The sequence below is a fragment of the Diorhabda carinulata genome, chromosome 9 (assembly GCF_026250575.1).
Source record: "Diorhabda carinulata isolate Delta chromosome 9, icDioCari1.1, whole genome shotgun sequence".
NCBI classification, from domain to species: domain Eukaryota; kingdom Metazoa; phylum Arthropoda; class Insecta; order Coleoptera; family Chrysomelidae; genus Diorhabda; species Diorhabda carinulata.
The window spans coordinates 22627493-22646786 of record NC_079468.1 but is presented as its reverse complement, the minus strand read 5'-3'; the positions used below and the strand labels follow the sequence as shown (position 1 = coordinate 22646786).

Genomic DNA, 19294 nt, shown 5'->3' with positions numbered 1-19294 from the left:
AAAAAGATTGATTTATAAAAAAAAGCCCTAATTAATATGAAATGTACTACACACGTGGCTGTGAAAAAAATAAATGCCTCTGATACTCAGTTGACAGTTAATAACGTTTGAGACTGATTTTTGGCTTACTTGTTTGAGTCAACTGCTTTCGAGTCGAGTGGCGCCCCACAAATTCTTAGTTTACCTTCTTCATAAAAGTTCTTTGATTCAGATGCGAACAAATACATTTTTTAGCGGGGTCCACGCGGAGCCCGCCGTCTGCCCTGGGAGGTTAACTTGGACAACGCCAAAAACCCATTTTGATATTTTGATCTCGTTATTTTGCTTTTTGTTGAACACCGAAATCTAGTAGAGCACTTGAACGGTCCAACGGCCTACACGGATCTAAACTATTGAGTGTGGGTAGTTTTTGGTTTCAATTTATCAATTTTTATTGTTCGATTACTTTTTGTTTTAAATGTAGATGATAAGTCAACCAATGCGATCGAAATATTCTCCACTACTGAAGATTTGGTCAAACTTGACCCGTAGTTTCACCCCCCGAGATAATCATCACTGTAGGGTATCAAAAAGTGTATTGCCCATCCGTTGTTTTTTGTTGGGTTTTTGTAAGATTTCTCGTTACCTAACGTAAGCAAATTTTTCGAAATTAAAAGTTTTATGAGGAAAGAAAATAAATAATAATGAATTATAAACATTTTATTTATTGAACAATATAATGTACTTAATGATATTTACAGCGTCAATTATCTACAAAAAGTAATGTTGATTGTACCTCCAGGACAAATATTAATATTTATTGAATTGGATCCAGTTGGAATATGTTTATCTCTACTTACAATTTGTGTCTTCAATCTCAAAATCATCGAAATGAAACTGTCAACTGTTAACTGTCAACATTGAAGTGGCTAGAGTCACTCGAGAATCACTCCAGAGCGACCCGAAAGTGTTTTGTTGTCACTTTCATTACATGGAACACTCAAAACGCAACTTTCGGTAAATGAATACAGAACGAGCAACTTTCAGATGTCGATAACTTTTGTTATCTGTCAACAGGGATAAAATGTCAAATTTTTTTCCCGACACGAAATACAATTATTCCAATTTCGAAAAGGATTTGAGATATTCACGATATCGCGATCTCACTCACGAATAAACAACGTTGCAAAATTAATAATATAATGTAGTTTACTGCTAGAAAATTAGTTATATTGAATGAGATCAGAATATTCGACTGTTTTAACGTGTCGTAAATAATGGCTCTATTTTGGTTTCGTCTGACCTCTCCACCTTCGTTTTACTGGCATTAAGCTTAGCCAATTTCTTATAAACAAAATCAATATTCTCATCGTTTTAACATATTTTCCAATTTTCAAATTAACTTTTAGGGCTGTTCAGTTCAGAGAAACAATTGCTGCTTGAATATAGCGGACGCAGCAATTTTGAATTACTTTTTACACAGAAATTGATCAATGGAGGTTTGAATATAAAGAATAATCGTTTCCAAGTGTTGTTTCCGATTTATATATCTGGATAAAATCCCTTGAATACAACTTACCTCCACTTCATTATATAGAAATCAATCTAATGTAATATTTTTAGATAAACAACCTTCAACAATTCAACAACAAATTCAGTTAACTACTTTATTGGAAATGTGACATAAAATTTGATTAAATTCCATTCAAATTACCGCTTTTATTTTTATCTCAAATTTGATTCCATTTTTGGAAGTATGACTTATTTCAGAATGGTATTCATAAGCCAGAAAAATACCAGAAAAATAATTATTTTAATTTAGAGTAATTCAATTTATTATATATATTGATTCTATTGAGTTATTGTCTATATTTTTTATTAAACTGTTGACTTTGGGGTCAAGACACTTTTCAATCCCACCACACGGATTATAAGATTAATATTTCTCTTTGATTTTCATCCAGAAGCTGTAATGTTGGTTATCGAATAGCGAAAATGTTAACACAAACCATAATCAGCTCACAAACATTAAAAATTGTACAGAGTTGTACTTGATATAACAAGCGAAGATAATTTCAGTAAAATTAAATGAATATGTCGCTTCAAAGTTTTATTTGTAAATCGAAAACGAAGGTAGTTACATAGCACTTAATAAAAGTTATTCATAAAGCCAGAAAATCTTTGTCAGAACAAGTTTTAACACCATTGTTTGTTTTTTGTTGTTTTAATATAGATAAAATACAGGTAATGTTTTATAACAGTGAAATCATACTGGACAAAACTTCATAGCTATGACAATTTTCTGGAGAATTCTAAAATTGTGTCTACCAATACTTTCTAAAACCTCTGAGCTGCTTCTTTGTATAATACCAAATATAAATCTTGTTTAAGTAGAAACTCCTGTTATATTTGGAACAATATTTAGATGGATGTTGCTTCCTAACACAATTACACTGTTGTCAATTTTTCTTTGAAAGACTCGAAATAAGCCCCTTCTATATTCTGGTGGTAATCTAAAGAAATGTAGTATGAGATAGCTTCTTCTCTGGACATTCTTCGACTAAAAAGTCAGTTAAAATCATTTGTTGAGCATCTGAGAAAGATTTTGCCGTCTCTTTTCTTGTTGATTGTTGATCTTGAACACACGGTTGCCGCATATTATTATCTAAGAAGTCAGGGATTAATTTTTTGTGTAATGTTATTGTTTATCTATACTTTCAAACGATTCACTGATTCTTTCTGGTTAGTTCGTAGTGGGACGTCTCTTATATCTTTTTGTAATGATTTTCGCTATCAGATTACCAAAATTATACCATTATTTGATTATTTTCTAAACTATTATTTCAATTGCAGTTATAACAAATACATTTGAATGAACATTATTGCGAACTTAAAGCACTTCTTGAACTAAATAAAACTATTCTGTTCTTTATAAACTGAAGCTTACCAAAAACGTTAATATTTTTTCTTTTTTGATTATTTTGTTTGCTGGATAAGCTCCAAGTTGCTTTCGCTGTTTTAGATAGAAATAATTTGTTTCTTAAAATATGGTGCTCCAAAGAAACTTAATGTTTGTATGAAAATTGCACATAATAAACGTTTTTTTGTTTCATATAATTCGGAGATACATTTCAGGCGAAAAAACTTTATATCATTATTACAATTATATAAAAACTTTCATTCTAAAATGGCAATAACGAAATCATCAATAGTTTTTTCCAGAAATTACCATAAATGTTGAAATTGTCCTGCATTGACCATAAATGACAAAATCAAACTTTATATTCTTCTCTAACGATTCTTTCAGCAGGAACTTCGTTTTTTTCGTCCTCAACTTCTTCTGCTTCTTCTTCTTCTGTACTCAATGCTGCCTTGATTATTTCCTCGTCTGTCATAATCTGTCCGTTTTTTTATCTGTATCTTCTGTTGTAAACATTTGGCTTTCGCTTTCTGCTATTTCTTCCATTTCCTCTTAGCAATTTTCTTTTTGTTTATTCTTCTGTTTGAACTGCTCTAACAACATCAAGTCGGGTCATTAACAAACAATCACTTTTTCTGGTAGGTTTTCCTTGGCGTTTCCGAGTGAAACTACATATTTTTAAACGACTTAATTATTTTGTCTTTCTTGGACAACACTTTGTAAAATCACATAGCCGTCAAAACAAATATTTTCGACTGCTTTATACACTTAATCGGAAGTTACGCCTAACTCCTCATTGACGTTTCTGAATTTCCCTATGTTGTCGACTACTGCAGCTTTATCCTCTTTATCCACCACCCATTACATCATATTGAATGCTCCAACCACTTAATTCGATGAACTGAGTTCGTTAGTTATTTCTCGGTTCATTTTTATCCTATATTACTCTTCACTAACTTTTACTGGTTCCATTATTGTTTCTTTTTGTTCTCCTCAATTATTATGCTTCATTTCTCGTTATCTTTATTAATCTTCGTTCGTTTTGTGAATAATTAGTATTAATAATTTCAGTACTCCTATTATTGATCATAACACAGAGATCCTAAACACTTTCACCTTTCCCTCTTGACATTGTTTTCCAAATTTCGTTATTTTTGTTTTGTTTCCATTAATTCCGTTTTCCCTCTGTAAGCTATCATTTGTCCACCACTCGACCTAAAATTCTCTTTATGAATTTTCCTCATTATATATTCTAATGTTGAGTCTTGTCTTACTCCTTTGTGAATCACGACCTAATCAGATTCTCCATTAGGCGTAAACATCTTGATTAATATTCGTAAGTTTTGGATCTACACTTTGATCTTTTAGTTCAAGCAATAAATTGATTCTTTCAATTGAGTCAAAGGTCTGTTGAAAATCGATCAACTCTATGTATATTTGATCCTCATGAGTTATCAGCTAGTGAAATCTACTTATAGGAGCTGCACCATTTTTCTCGTGTATAGTGATAATTTGTCTGATTTCCCGTTGTTTTGGTATCATTTTTTCAAGTTAGCTTCCTCCATACTTCAACAACTCTATGGTCACTTCATCTTACCAGGCGCTTTTCCATTTCTTACTTTATTTGTAATTTCGTTAACTTATTTTATTGTTACTTTTTCTGATTGATCATTCTCCCGTTCCTTGTTCTTTTCTGTGGTAGGTTCAGTTAGCAAATTTGTTGACATTGGTGGTTGGTGGTTGTTTGACATTACCTTTGTATGTTTTAATATATACATTTACTTATGAAACTCTTTGTATTTCTATTTCTAATCATTTTGTATTATTTTCTGTCTTTAATTCTGTTCGTTTTTATCGATACTAATACAATATTGAATAAAACCAGCAACAGTTTCTTGTAGCACCAAAATTTTGAGAAAACGTTGTATGAAATAGCTTCGTTGTTGCTTTAGATATCATCCTTTTGTAAATCGTTCACGTACTATAATTTGTTTTTCTTGAAATAGCATCCATTATCTTGGCAAGTTTCTGCTGATGGTACTAAAATTATCGGTCACATGATTTTGAGAAGAAATTCTAGAGATACGTCCGGCTCTAGTGCCACCATATTAGGTTTGAAAATTGTTGGTGGAAAATTATTAGAAAACGGACTAACAGGAGCTATAATAGAAAAAGTTAAGAAAGGTAGTATAGCTGATGTGGAAGGACAACTTAGACCCGGTGAGTGTAATGATTATTTGTTATGGTTATTCTCTAAATTAGAAGTTAAATTTTATATTCTCTGCATATTATTTTGGGTACATGGTCCCAATATACCAAAGGAACAAAACATTTCTTTCCACAATTATTATTATCTTTCAACATGGTCTGCTTTTAACTCTAACCACTCTGGTTCTCGATGTGGAGATTTTTATCAGTGTTGCTTGCTTTCCTCACCAAGATGTTTCTTTTAGAGTTATCTACTTTCAAAAATATCTAAAAGAAATTCCTCATTACTGTAAATTCTTCAATGTTCTTCTCTTCATCTTGAACTGTTATCTTGACGAAATCGATTCTATTTTTAATGTCTTTCACAAATAGTTGATCAAATAGAACTACGGGGGCTAGTGGCGTTGCAGAAATTGAGCAACTCGGCTGGAAAAAGCAGCCACGGACACGGAGACTGTTCTCAACTAAACGGTGGCATTAACATTTGATTTTATAGGAGCCTGTTACACTATGCCCGCCGGTGATGCGTCTAGTCACACCTCGGATCACCTGGGAATCAAGTAACAACCAGCTTTTCTGTTAGGGATGTAGATAAAGAATAGGATGAACATGCGCTGGTTTCTTCTTTCTTCTCTTTATATTTAGCAGCCAAAAAATTGCTGACACTACCTAATGACATGCTTTTAACTTATTCTTAATCTATATTTTTCTATGCTTCAGAAGTTGATGCACACTTTTTGTCCATGTGGATCAGTTTTAAAACTTTTATGATCTTTTCCTCATCGACCCCCCAGTTACACATCTCTGATTTGACGATTAAACGAATAGAATAAAACTGATGAGTATAAAGTATACATAGCTCTAAAATTGGTGTCTCAATTTTGAATATAAAGGTATTCATATAATTTCTATTTTAGGCGATGAGGTCATCGAATGGAATGGTAGATCGTTGCAGGGGAAAACGTTTAATGAAGTGGCTGAAATAATAGCGGAAAGTAGACAAGAAGCTAATGTAGAATTGATAGTTTCTAGGAGTATGAGCAGCAGGAAGGTTGCGCAAGCCAATTGGAGACAGTCAGTGGCTCAGAGAGGTATGCCTTATGACGTAGTTGATGGGAATGTTAGGATCATCAGAGATATTTATTAGAACCAACAATAATAGTAGTTTTCAATTGTTGAATATCATCGGAAACTTGGGAAATGGAACGTTAGCAAGTCATCTTTCTTTGCTGTGTTATTTTCGGTCATATTGTGCTTAATAGGTCAGAAAAGTGTCAAAGTATAAACTTCAATGAAGGTTTTATTGGTATTTCATGTGTAATTATAATTAAATTGGAGGTAATTACATAGAGCGACAGGTTGAATTTGAGAAGGAACATTAACAAATTCTAAAACATCGAGGTTATTTCTTTGATCTAGAAAAATGCTTCTACAAGAAATAGCTTCGACAAAAGGAGGTAAATAAACTCTAAAGATGACGTCTTGGGTTAAAAAGCATCTCCAACAAATTCCGTTAGACCACTTGAGCTAAAAAGTATTTGGATCTACGTTGAATCAAACGATTATTTCTTAATAGTTTTTGGTATATTGACATATTACTGAAGACAAAGCAATCAAAACAATGGAGAACCGGCTCCAAAGAAGACAAAGACTGTTCCATCTGCAGGAAAGGTCATGGTGTCAGTTTTTTGGGTTGCGCGTGAGATAATTTTCATTGACTATCTTGGAAAAGGAAAAATTATCAACGGTGAGTGTTATGCATGAGGAAATCAAGCAAAAACGGAGAAATTGGTTAAGAAGAAAGTTTTGTTTTATCGAGACAATGCACCAACTCACACATCCGCTATTGCAATGGCCAAAATTAATGAATTAAAGTTTGAATTGCTACCTCATTCACCCTATTCACCAGTTTTAAATCCTCGGATTATTTTCATCGAAAAATGGTTCGGTAATCAAAGATGAACAAGTGATGTAGGCAGTTAATTTTGAGTACCTTGACTTGGATCACGGAGTCGAGGTCGACCACGAAAAAGTTGGAGGTATAACAAAATTAAGGAAAGGTATCGAAAAATGAACAGGTGAAGAACATATTCAACAAAATTCAACAAAATCTTAGTTTCTTGGGGCTTATCAGCGTGAAGTATTCACCATTCAAACTTTTTCTTCATAGGAATATTCAGAGATATTAGAAAACGTCTGGGAGTGATGCCATTTGGGACAATTTTGATTCTTTTTACATAGAACTCGGTTATAATGATATGTTTAAATGTTGTTCAGTCATTTTTCATTATTTTGAAACAATATATTGAGGATGGTTAAAATAAATAAACAATATAGGCGATGGGTACTAAATTCGTCAGAACGACTCATTCGTACATAGATTTCTATTGCAATGCAGATAGATCGTGGAGATATTACCAAAAAAAACATGTACCTTAGACCCCTACACCACATTTTGGAATTATGAGAAGAAATGTGGTAATTCCCGAGATATTTTGATGGAATTATTCTTCAAGCAGTCGTTACGGGCAAAGATAAAAAGGTAAAGACGTGTACTTGGTTTGTACTCATCTCGGAAATCAATCATTCACCATCTAATCATTTTTCACATTTTGTACAGTCCCTACAGTAAACAAAAAACCAAAGGTCACCAAAACGACTGTTTTGTGTCACAAAATTTTCTTTTGATTTTTAAGAATGATTTATTGGAAAGACTCGGTATAAATGAGCTCTGCGTTAAACTCAAAGTCGTTGGAATGATGTATTCAATGTTTGAGAAAGATTTTTGAAACTCTGACGATATCAACATTCCCGTTTACTACTTTACGAGCACCTAACACACACTATTATACATAAACATAATACACAATATTAGCTAATCTTTTTATTTCTTTGTTTCTTTCGTGTTTCGTGTATATGCACTTTCTTATTAGTTTTAGAATTTTTAGTATTTTTCATTGATTTTAGACCAGTGTCGATAATTTTCGGAACTAAGAAAAATAATAGTAGGATGAAACTGATTGGTAAAAGAGGAAAATATAATAAAAATAAAAGGAAAAATAATTTATCGGCGATTGGTAGTCGGGAAGGGAAAAAGGGGGGAGTTTTTAATGAAAAAATAAAACGGTTTATGTAGTTTTCCGGCCAAACTACAAGTCTTATGGAAAAAAGTTAGATAGCAAAGCAAAGATCTACAACTTTTGTTGTTTTTTGGATTTTGTTTTTGTTTTTTTTTTTTTAAAAAAATTTCAATCGAAATTTCTGTCGCCACAATCATATCATAATTTTTTTAAAAAGTCGGTGAGATATTTGTTCGTTGAAAAATCTACTTTCAAATATCACCATAGTAAATTTTCATACAAAAGGGAAAAAATGGAAAAAAGTCTGACCCGAAATAATTATATTCAATTTTTAGTTATTTATTCAAATTCTACATTTTAATTACACGAAAAATGTGAGATTCCATGTAAAATTGATAAACATAAGTAATTAGAGTATAAAATTTTGATAAATGTCTAAAAATTGTACATAATGATTGAAAAAAAAATTCAGACGCGAGTTTTTTTGCTTTTTTTTTTGAAAAATCTATCACGATGACGATATAATTAACAGGAGTTAGTTTAGTTTGAAAATTAGGGTGACTTTTCGATATTGAATCAAAATAGGGTGTATTTGGGACATAAAAAGGTAAGTTTTAATCAAATTTCATGAAAAAATAATGATTTTTTGAAAAAGATAAAAATAAAAAGCCTAAAACTTGGTTTTTCGAATTTTTCGCATAAATTTTGAGGTTATGTAAACAAAGTATGAATACAAAAGTTGTGGATCTTCTTATTACCTAAAACTCCACGAGACTTGTACTCACCGTACCCTTAAAAACTCACCCCCTTTCCCTTTCCGACCTCATATCTCCCGTAAATTATTTTCCTTTTTCCATTCATTATATTTTTCTCTTTTTCCAATGGATTTCATCCTAACATAATTTTTTTTTCACGTCTTATCATTTTTAAGGCTTCTACCCTGGTCTTTATAGCTGTTATTAGTCAAATAATAATTCTTTCATATTTTTGTTAATTTGTTAATTAAAGAAAAATATTAAAAAATTAATTTATAGATTTATAAGAAAATTGAGGTTATTTTTCATCCACTTTTTCATTCAATGGGAGCAACAACTGTGTATGTATGTGATGTGTTCGGACTCGTATTTATTAGAATAGATTTTTATTTTACACATGCATTGTTTTTAATATGGCCTTTATATTCAATATTTTGTACATTACATAATTTCTAAAATATATTTCAAATTCAACACAAACGTGATTGAAATCGACCGATCGGTGCTCAATTAATCGCAATCCATCAATTCGTACCAGAAATTCTTAAATACGGGCTCTGTTGCCGACGCGTCGCGTTCTAGACGACCCAACTAACGAAAATATGAAAACGGCGGCGCTGGCGTTAGTTGAGCAGCCGAACCAATAAGACGAATACTGAAACGCACGCACTATCGAATTTACCATCCGGAATTTTGCGAGTAGAACGTCTCATTCAGCCGGAACGATCCGCAGCTCCAGCGTTCCATTTTGTGTTCGGATGGAGCAACCTTCAAGCTGACGGTAGTACGTTAAATTGGCGTCTGGAACGACCGGAATCCTCATGTCTTCATTGAAGAAGAATTAAACCTGCCTGAAGTGTGTGAGTGGTCAGGTCTCGTGGATTCGTACTTTTTTGATTGTCACATGCTCGAAGATTTACGCGAGCAAATGGACAACGATCCAACACTCATGTCATTTACCTGATCATCAGTGATTTCTTTCTGTGGGCCTTCTCAAGGACCATGCATGTAAATTGCCGTAAATGCATTGGTCAAGATTTATATCAAGACTAACAGAGTAACCCCTTTTCGAATCTCTTTTGTAAGTTCATTTTGACGCTGCACGGTTTTTTCTTAATGCAAATTTGTTGCTAAACTTATGTCGACGTCTGTATGTACTCCATTTATTATTAGTTCCCCTGCCTAGTTCTTATTTGATATATTTTCCCGGACCCAATCCTGTCATTATTAACAAAATACGTCACGTCGGCCGTTATCGCAATCTGCGGTTAGGCACGTTGCATTAGTCAGAAATCATACATTTTGTAAAGTAAATTAAACCCCAATAACAATAACAATCTATTATCTATTATAGAGTGTAAAAAGCAATAATCATACTTTATTTTACTGTCATAGATATTGTCAGTTTGTAATTAAATTGAGATTTCTCCATTTGCAAATATTTCTCTCGTATTAAGGACAAGCAAATAATTAAATTGTCTGCGTATGAACACATTCCCATACTGCTTAATCGTACGAATATGAATTGTTGAATATATTTGAGTAATAAACGACGCTATCCAATAATTCAATATCTTCATTATGTACGAGGAGTGATCAAAAACAAATCGCCTAGCATTTAAAAAAACTATACGTCGCGAAGAGTTGGTAATGAAAGTTCCACGTCTATGATGCTAGGTTGGAACATCTGGAATTGTTGGTGATATTAATACTGAACACACTGTGTACCACACACAATTACACTGATTGACGCGCGGAGGTAAACTGCTTACCTCCAATCTCTGAATACGGCAACTTGGTTATTAGAATGGGTGTCAAAAAGTGTCATTTTGAGTATGATAAGACGCCCAGATTTGCACCATATTCTTTAGACACTAGGATAAAGACGAATCCTGACTGAATGGCTCGTCATATGAGTTTGTTCTGGATCTATTTTGCTATTTTTATGTGGCATTGGTGTTCAGTCATTTAGTCATTTTCTATTTCATATTCCTTCAGGTGTAAAGTCCTGGAGCTCCATAGATCTTCCACGTGACATTTTTTAGAGACTTTAGAGCCGGGATTTTTTATTACACCAACAGGGAAATGAGAATTTGTTTTTTAACGTATTAGTCCAGGTTCCATCAGTAACTTTTCACTGCAGAACAGCTGAGATAGTTATTTGACAATATTGAAGAACTTAAACTTGAATCTGGATAAGTTGTAGTGTTAATACTTTGTTATTTTATCTATTGAATTCGTCACGAAGAAAGTATAAATATGAAAATGACTTCAGTTGAATATTTGCGGTCTAAATTCGACAAACAAGATGAAACCTAGGTTCTTCATAAAGTTTGTATATTCTGTGTTGAGTCCATACGGTTGTGAAATGAAGGAGAGTATCCTGGAAGAGACTATGGATCTGGATGGATCTAAGAATCATTTTAATGATTGCTACTTTTGCGTAGTACATACTAAAGGTTTTAATCGAAATATCCAGACTTACAGTCTATTAAAGTTGATGGAAATCTCTCTGGATCTATTTACGTGAAAACGTGGGTTCAAAATATGATTTTAAACTTTCAGACTCTAGTAGCAGATATAAGTATTTATCAATTGATCCTTTCCGTAAAGATCTAGCTAAATTTGCTGATAATTTCGAAAATTATAGTGGGGAACATCGGGAGCGCTTTCCTTGGGTTTTATTGAAAAATAACAAATTTTTTGGGCATTTTTCTCTTTATTTACTCCAATATCTTGATTTTTCCCATTTTTCTGATATTTTACTTTTCGATTTGTGTAATGTAAAATGAAAATCTTGAAATTGGAAGAAAGTGATATAATATATCTAGAATCAAGTTTATATTTCGATTTCTTTGAGCTTTTTCATCCTAACCTTACTTTTTTAACCTCACTTTTTAGATTTTTACATGTGTTAAGAAGGTAAAAAAAAGTTTATTCAGTATCTATTATTTATTAAACTGATAGAATTTTTTTGTGTGCACCTCGTATAATCATTAATGTGGGCCATATTATGAACTAACCCTTCCACCCCGTCAATGATCCTAAAATTCCTATGCGTCACACGCAAGAGGGAGACACTTTTCACTCCAAATTCTACCCATCAGGTCAGCAGACGTCTGTCGGTGGCCTTCATCAGTGGCACCCTGAATCGGAAATATACGAGCGTCCCCACGTGCTGGTGACGTCACCCGGCAGTCCGGAGCGTAGCCAAGATACATCTCGGCAGGCGCTGGCACCGAGCATTGGGGGTCGGATCCAAGTTAGAGTGGAGTTCGACCCCTCCGCGTTGCAGTTGTTAGTCACCATCGTCTGCGCCGCTGGTCTAACTCCTAGATCGCCTCAACAACCAAGAAATCCCTATTGTAAGTTGTTTTTGTTGCCGGACCGATCGGAGAAAAGTAAAAAGAGAACGAGGACTTTAGCGGGTGAGTGTCATTTATCAAACTAAAATTATAATTCAACGTTATTTAGTTTGCTTTGTTAATAATATTTTAATTCGTTGATATTTTTTGTACATTTATTCACAGACGAAATCTAATTAGATTAAGTATAAGTTTAGAAAGTAAAATGAAAATAATCAAGGGAAAACTTCTTGATTTTCAATAAACAGAATTGATGTACATACATATTTACACGACATTTTTAATAATCTTGACGCAAAGATTCATTTTTTAAACTACGTGTATAGAGTTGAAATAAAAATATACAGGGTATTCCGGGACTTGATACAAAAAATTAGGCAGTAAATAAGATGAAAATAATGCTCTGATATGAAAAATTTTTTCCAATACAACCCCTAGTTTCTGAGTTATAAGACTTTTAAGTTGAAGTTAAACTTTTATTTGAGTATTTTTTCTAAATTGTACATTCAAACGTTATGAATTTTTAATGGATGATTACGTCCATGTCCATGTATGTGTACACTACTATCTGAAGGACAGGGAGGGCTCAAGCCTAATGGTCAACAAACTTTTGCAAGGACAACGTGTATCTAACGTTATAACGATTTAAAAATCTACATATCTCTTAAATCATAAATTTTATGTTTGCATCAAGTCCGGGATACCCTGTATATTTGTTTTTATGACTATTAAGTGGACAAAAATGAGCCCGACAAGAATGTTTCAAATCCACAACAGAATGAACTATTTACAGAGGGTGTATACGAAGTTATGTCGATTTTCATATGTGAAAATTTCGATTTTTCAATTTAAACATGTCGTAAATTGTTAAGACGTGTCTGAACTTCTTTTAATCAGTCTCAGTTGGTTCATTGAAGTCGCATTTTTCGTGTATTGTAAAATATTGTAAACACAATATTGAAGCAGCCGTTTAAACGAGACCGTACGACCTGAGAAGACCAGCAGCACAATGGTCGACCAAATGAGGTGACGACTCCAGAAATGTTGAATAAAAATTAAAAAGCGTTAACTGGATGATCGTTGACTAGTAGTTTGCGAGTAGGTAGACATAGCAGGCATTTCCAAAACGAAACATTGAGTATTAACTGAAAATTTGGACATGAGAAAACTGTGCGTAGGATGGGTGCCGCGTTTAGTTCATAATGGAACAAAAACAGCGTCGTGAAGATGTTTTCATCGAGTGTTTCGCAATATTTTACAGGAATAAAGCAGAATGTTTCATAACCATGGATGGAACGTGGGCCCATCACATCAAAACAATGGACCGAAAAGGTAGAACCGGCTTTAAAGAAGACAAAGACTGTTGCATCTGTAGGCAAGGTTATGATGTCGGTTTTTTTGGGATGCGCGTGAGATAATTTTCATTTTGATTATATTGGAACAGAGAAAACTATCAACGGCGAACTTATTGCAACGTTTGATCGAAGAAATCAAGCAAAAACGACCGCGTATGGCTAAGAAGAGAGTGTTGTTGCACCAGCTCACACATCCGTTATTACAACGGCCAAAATTAGAGAATTGAAGTTTGAATGCACCATATTCGCCGTATTTAGCCCCATCGGATTATTTTCTGTTCCCAGAATGGTTATTTTGAGGAGCTTGACGATTCTTAAAAGGAATGTATGGAGCTAAAAGGAAATTACTTTGAAATTCATGGTAAAAATAAAAACAAAAAAGAGAAAATAGACAGCGACAATTTCTGCTATAAAGAAAATGAAGGAACAAACAAAAACAAGAAAAATGTGGGGCGTCAAACACAGTATAAAGAAATATGAAAACCTTGTGTGCCAAATTTTTTCGCTTCTTTTTCCAACGGGACGATGTTTCACTTCATTATTTTATTCCACATTTTCATATAGTTTGATCGATATGAAGCACTTAACTGATCTCATAATCAAATTTAATTCCTTTCTTCTGAATGTTGATGATCTATTCAACTGCAGGAACGACGGAGCCTATGTGGAATCAGACATTCGTATACTCGGGATTGAGGAGGGCGGATCTTAGACTACGGGCTTTGGAAATAACTGTATGGGATTACGTTAGATATGGAGCTAATGATTTTTTAGGAGAAGCAATAGTTGAGTTGTGGCCTTTGGAAGATCAGCCTACCTGGAGGACTTTAGGTCCGCATGAAGAAATTGTTTTGACGCCTAGCGAACATCTGTCTCCACCTAGTACGGGGTCCAGGTCAGTACATACAAAGTTGTTGTTGTTTAGGAACAAAATTTTTCCATTCTGTACTTTAGACGTGTGAGTTGAATGCAAAAAATATTTGTGTAAATGGACACTCGGCGTTATTTTTTCTTACTTCTTCCAATCTAGAACAGTGGTCTGATCTCCGCTTGGTATATAGGTACCTGCGACAGCATCCATGGTCTGTGACTGCTTGTGTTACAAAGTAGTCAGTTTTTTCATGCTTCCTGTTCACCTAGACTTGCCACTTGCCAATTCTGGATGAAACTTGTTCTTGCGTCAGCCTTCAACACTACATCGTACCTGCCTTTTCTTTTTGTTTACTTGCATAGGATGATGACCAGACATATTTTCATATTGTTATTAACCATAATTTCAGTCCCCATCGATGGATACATAAGTATTCGAAAGCTAGGAAATATATTACAAATAGTACACAGTGCTTAATTTTGCCGCATTCCCACTAAGAAGACGCTCATAAATTAATTGGCAAAGACTTCAAATTTGGATTTAATCGTTGCCAAGATTCATCTCTCTAACATTCCAGGTTTTCCGATAGCGATACACCATCGGAGTGCGATATTGAAGGGGGAAGAGACCGACGAAACGCGGATGGAGCTAGCGTGAGTAGCGTAGGTAGTTCTTCGAGTCCGCCGAGAGAAAGTGAAAGGAGATCACGAAGAGATCAAGAAACCATGCAAGCATATCATACGTATAACAGCAGTAAGGTAATTTATTTATAATAAAATTTAAAAAAAAAAAACCACTTAGAAATGTAGAAGGTACGGATGTGTCACAACCAGGATTGAGTACAAATCTCGCTTGTCGTTTCTTCAGTCATAAGTTTCGGGACCACTTTGGAATGTCTCAATTCCTTTTTATTAACAAGCGAAGGGGTTGATCTGCGACTTACCCTATCAATAAATTCACTTACTAACTAATATTAAACATAAAATATTGAATTTGTTTTTGAAAACTCGTTTTTTGATTCACGTAATTTTTTCATATTTACTCCGACAACAAATTTTTTGTTATTTGATGTTATTGATCCGCTTGTAGAGTTGATTGGTTCTCAATGGACGCTTCTTGTCACAATCAAAGTGAAGTGGCTTGGCTTTGCTCAATCTTGATGACTTTTTCAGGTGTTGGAGCCCAGTCATTGCGTTAGCTTCTTTTGTCCATAGGTTTTTTTATTATTTCTCATCCCATACCTCTTTTTCATATCCTGCTTACTTATTCCTCGTTTTCCTGGGCATCGTTCTTTAATTTTCTGTATAATTCCTTCCTTTCATGCTTCATGTATATTCCGTATTGACCATACTTCTTCATTGTCTTGACATATCCAAACTATCTTTATCGATTTTCTTTTGGATTGATATCAAGTTTGAATTTTTTCTTATAATGTTATTCCTTATTTAATTGTATTTTGTTTTATCATCTATTTTCCTTGAAAATCTATTTTCTGTCCTCCATATTTTGCTTTTTTTGTTTCTCTGTAAGGGTCAATACGAGTATGAATTGTTTTTTATATATTTCTGTTTTTATTTCTTTTGGTATTTTATTTCTGGCTGGAAAATTTGACTAAGTAATTTAGTTTTTTCTAGATATGGTATTTATAGCGCAGGTATTTGTTGGCCTAGGATCTATAAACATTATTAAATCTCACTGTCTCCGTTTTATGTTTTAATCCATGCTTGAATTCTCTCGATTTTTGTATTTCAGCTACAACTGCTTTATGTATATCTTCAACGCCTAAAATGGCTGTGTCATTTGCGAAAGTATGGATATCAATAGTAGTACACTTGTTTGTGGAAACCTCGTTTTGATTTGTCTAAGATCTAAGTAATTTTATTGTTGCTTCACTTTATATACACTTTTCAAGATAAATGACTTTCAAAGTTTGAGAGTATTATTTTGGTAACTAATGTTTCAATTTATACTTTAGTTTCTTCGCCATAGTGACATCTAGGAAAAGTTTAGAATTGACTTCCGTTTCTTCTAATGCCTTTTCTATACCTCGCAAATTGGAGCTACGGTCCTTCAAGAACCTTAGCCTCCTGGTTAACTGTCCTCCATTTTTCTCGATGTTGTACTTTTCTCCGTAAGTTTCTTACGACTAGTTCTTTCTGGTTCTGCCATCTAAAGCGTCATTGTCCTAGTAGTCTACGGCCTTCCGGCTTTCGCCCATGTGTAAGTTTGACTCCTGGACCGTTCGCCATCTTAGTCTCGTACTCTTGTTCTCTGTTACCAGACTGGGCTCTCCACACAGGGCGTTATTACGGATACGCGATTCTCCTTGGTCTTGGATTGGGCCATAGATGCGCCGAGGTATTTTCCTCTCCCACGAGTTGATTCTCAGTTCGTCTCTACCAATCATTGTCCAGGTTTTAGAAGCGTATATGACTGGTCTCAGTGCGCCTGCTGAGTAGGCAGGATTTCAGTATTTTCTGGACAATATAATATGCATTGTTTCCAGCTTTCCAGGTGTAGTTATCTACACCTGGAAAGCTGATAATGGTTATGGTAGATTTCCCAGATTCCAAACTGGTGGTTGGGATATTACATTTTACGAATAGTTTAAATACTGGACGGTAGGATGTAACTTCTTGTGGTAGGAAATGAATTTCTTGGAAAATTTTCGATTGGTGAAGCTATTCTATATATAGTTGAGTATAAAGAAAAAAGTTATCCGAATTGAACGGTCGGATTGGTTGAAAATAACACGAATAAAATACTTGTATCATAAAGAACTTTAATTTATTATACAACAACAGCCCTTTCATACCACCCCATTTTTATCATTGATGTATATTGTAGTCTAGACTTCCCAAATCTTATTTTTCATTCATATTGACTTTTTTTGTTTAATATGAACGGTGACTCATAAGTTTATAAGTCTATGTTTTCGTCGGTTAGATTTATGGTTTTTGGGAACATTCCAGAGATTATAAAAATTTTCTAGGCTAGTAGGCTCGCAACTTCTTACGGAAATTTGAATCAATAACAAACTTAGAAAAAACTTGATCTAAATCAACCTAAATACAGTAAACAAAACAAAGTATTTATAAGATATGAGAACGAGGTTGAACTTTTATTTATATTTAATGTAAATTTATTTTTTTTAAAGCAAACCTCTTCTTCTTGTCTTATCCTTGTCAGACGTCGGATTTGTTGTCCGTATTCCGTTCCATCCATTCTCTTGACAAATATTTTCATGTTTCGTCGTGTATTTTTGATTTCTTTTTTAATTTTTTTATTCCCCAACAGCAGAATTGAGGACGCCTTCACATTGAAGGCACTCTCACTTCTTCATCTTCTGGACTCATCTATTTTTAGTGCTTTCTTTTGCTGATAAGTATTTTCATATTATTTTTAGTTCGTCCTGTTTCATCAATTATTCACATTTAGGTCTACATTCTTTGGTTTATCTTCAACAGCAAGATAGAAGACATCTAGATGATCACACTCTTCTCCATTTGCTACAACTTCATTCAAAACAATGGACTTCACATTAAAGACAATTTCAGTTCTTTTTTTTGACTCATTTTCTTCATCCATTGGATTGAGTCTATGTCTTCAATTGCATCCATTTTCCGTCCTTATAGTTCCTTAAGTGTTTTTATTTCATTTCAAGTTTCTATTTGATATTAATCATTGTTTTTTTGTGGCTTATTTTAGTATTTTATTTGCTTCTTTAAATTATAGACAGTTTTTTTTCTGATGCTTCTCAAACATAAGATCGTGTGTTGGTATTCCGTTCCATTCATTTTCTCTGCTTTTTGTTTCTGACCAGTACTTCAATATCTCTTTAATTTCGATTTGTTTCATTTATTTGATCAATCATTATCTTTTTTTAATCTTTTATTTGTTTAATTCTTAACAGCAGGATCGAAGATTCTTACATGGTTAAGCCTTTCTTCTATTTTTAATAACTTAATTCCAAATTTATAAGTTTTGTTTCTCTTATTAAAACCAGTTTTCTGTTTTCTTCTTGTTTTGTCTTCTCCATGCCTTGTCTTTTTGTTCCTTATAGAATTACGTTTAGTTCTTTGGGTCATGGTCAGAGTTTTGGAGAGTTCTTTCAGCATTTTTGCGCTAACTTGATCGGCTTCTAGTGAGTTTTTGTTGCTCAGACGAGATATTTGATTTTTAATTTGCTTGGGACTGAACAGCTCTGTCAATTGTTCAATGTAGGAGATTGTGAGAAGTAAATGAAAATATTCAAAAAATAATTTGAACATTACATTGATTTTCCCACCTTTTCAGTCCGGAATTATAAGTCATCGATCACATTCGGCGGCACCGTGCGATTCCCCAAGTGTCCATTTATCAAGATCCCGTTCAAAATCACCACGACGTTCGGCTACCGATCACCGATCACTATCACCACCGGACGTCCGCCTTACCGAATACACACCAACGACGTACAAAATGTCGCGTTTTCAATCTCGAAGCGCTACAGCGACACCTACCGGTTCGCCGAAAAAACGTCAACTTCCTCAAGTTCCGCAAGCACTGGCTCGAGCTTTACAAGAAAGAGTCGCTCAGGATTTGGAAGGAACGAGCATCAGTACGAAGAATAGGACAAGGTAAATTTCCATTACTTTATATTTATACCAGAAATACCACAAAGGAATATACTTCATCAGTTCTTTGTTAAGCCCATGCTAGTAATCAACAGATTGATTAAGAAAAGATTGACGATAACTTTGATGAAATAAACATATTTGG

At 33.8% G+C, this 19294-nt stretch overlaps 1 protein-coding gene across 4 annotated transcripts in view; it reads left to right on the top strand.

Moving 5' to 3' along the window:
* The window catches only part of LOC130898210 (regulating synaptic membrane exocytosis protein 2), a 68844-nt gene that overhangs the window by 15264 nt on the left and 34286 nt on the right, over positions 1-19294 (top strand). For 3 of the 4 annotated variants that reach the window (XR_009059848.1, XM_057807315.1, XM_057807314.1), the window contains exons 6-11: positions 4906-5119; positions 6025-6198; positions 12050-12370; positions 14311-14557; positions 15111-15291; positions 18830-19152. Coding sequence is in view for 3 of the 4 variants with exons in the window: in XM_057807315.1 (XP_057663298.1) it covers positions 4906-5119; positions 6025-6198; positions 12050-12370; positions 14311-14557; positions 15111-15291; positions 18830-19152 (1460 nt within the window). In the remaining variant the exon portion in view is untranslated. The remainder of the gene's footprint in view (positions 1-4905; positions 5120-6024; positions 6199-12049; positions 12371-14310; positions 14558-15110; positions 15292-18829; positions 19153-19294) is intronic. The other variant, XM_057807316.1, reaches the window with a different exon arrangement.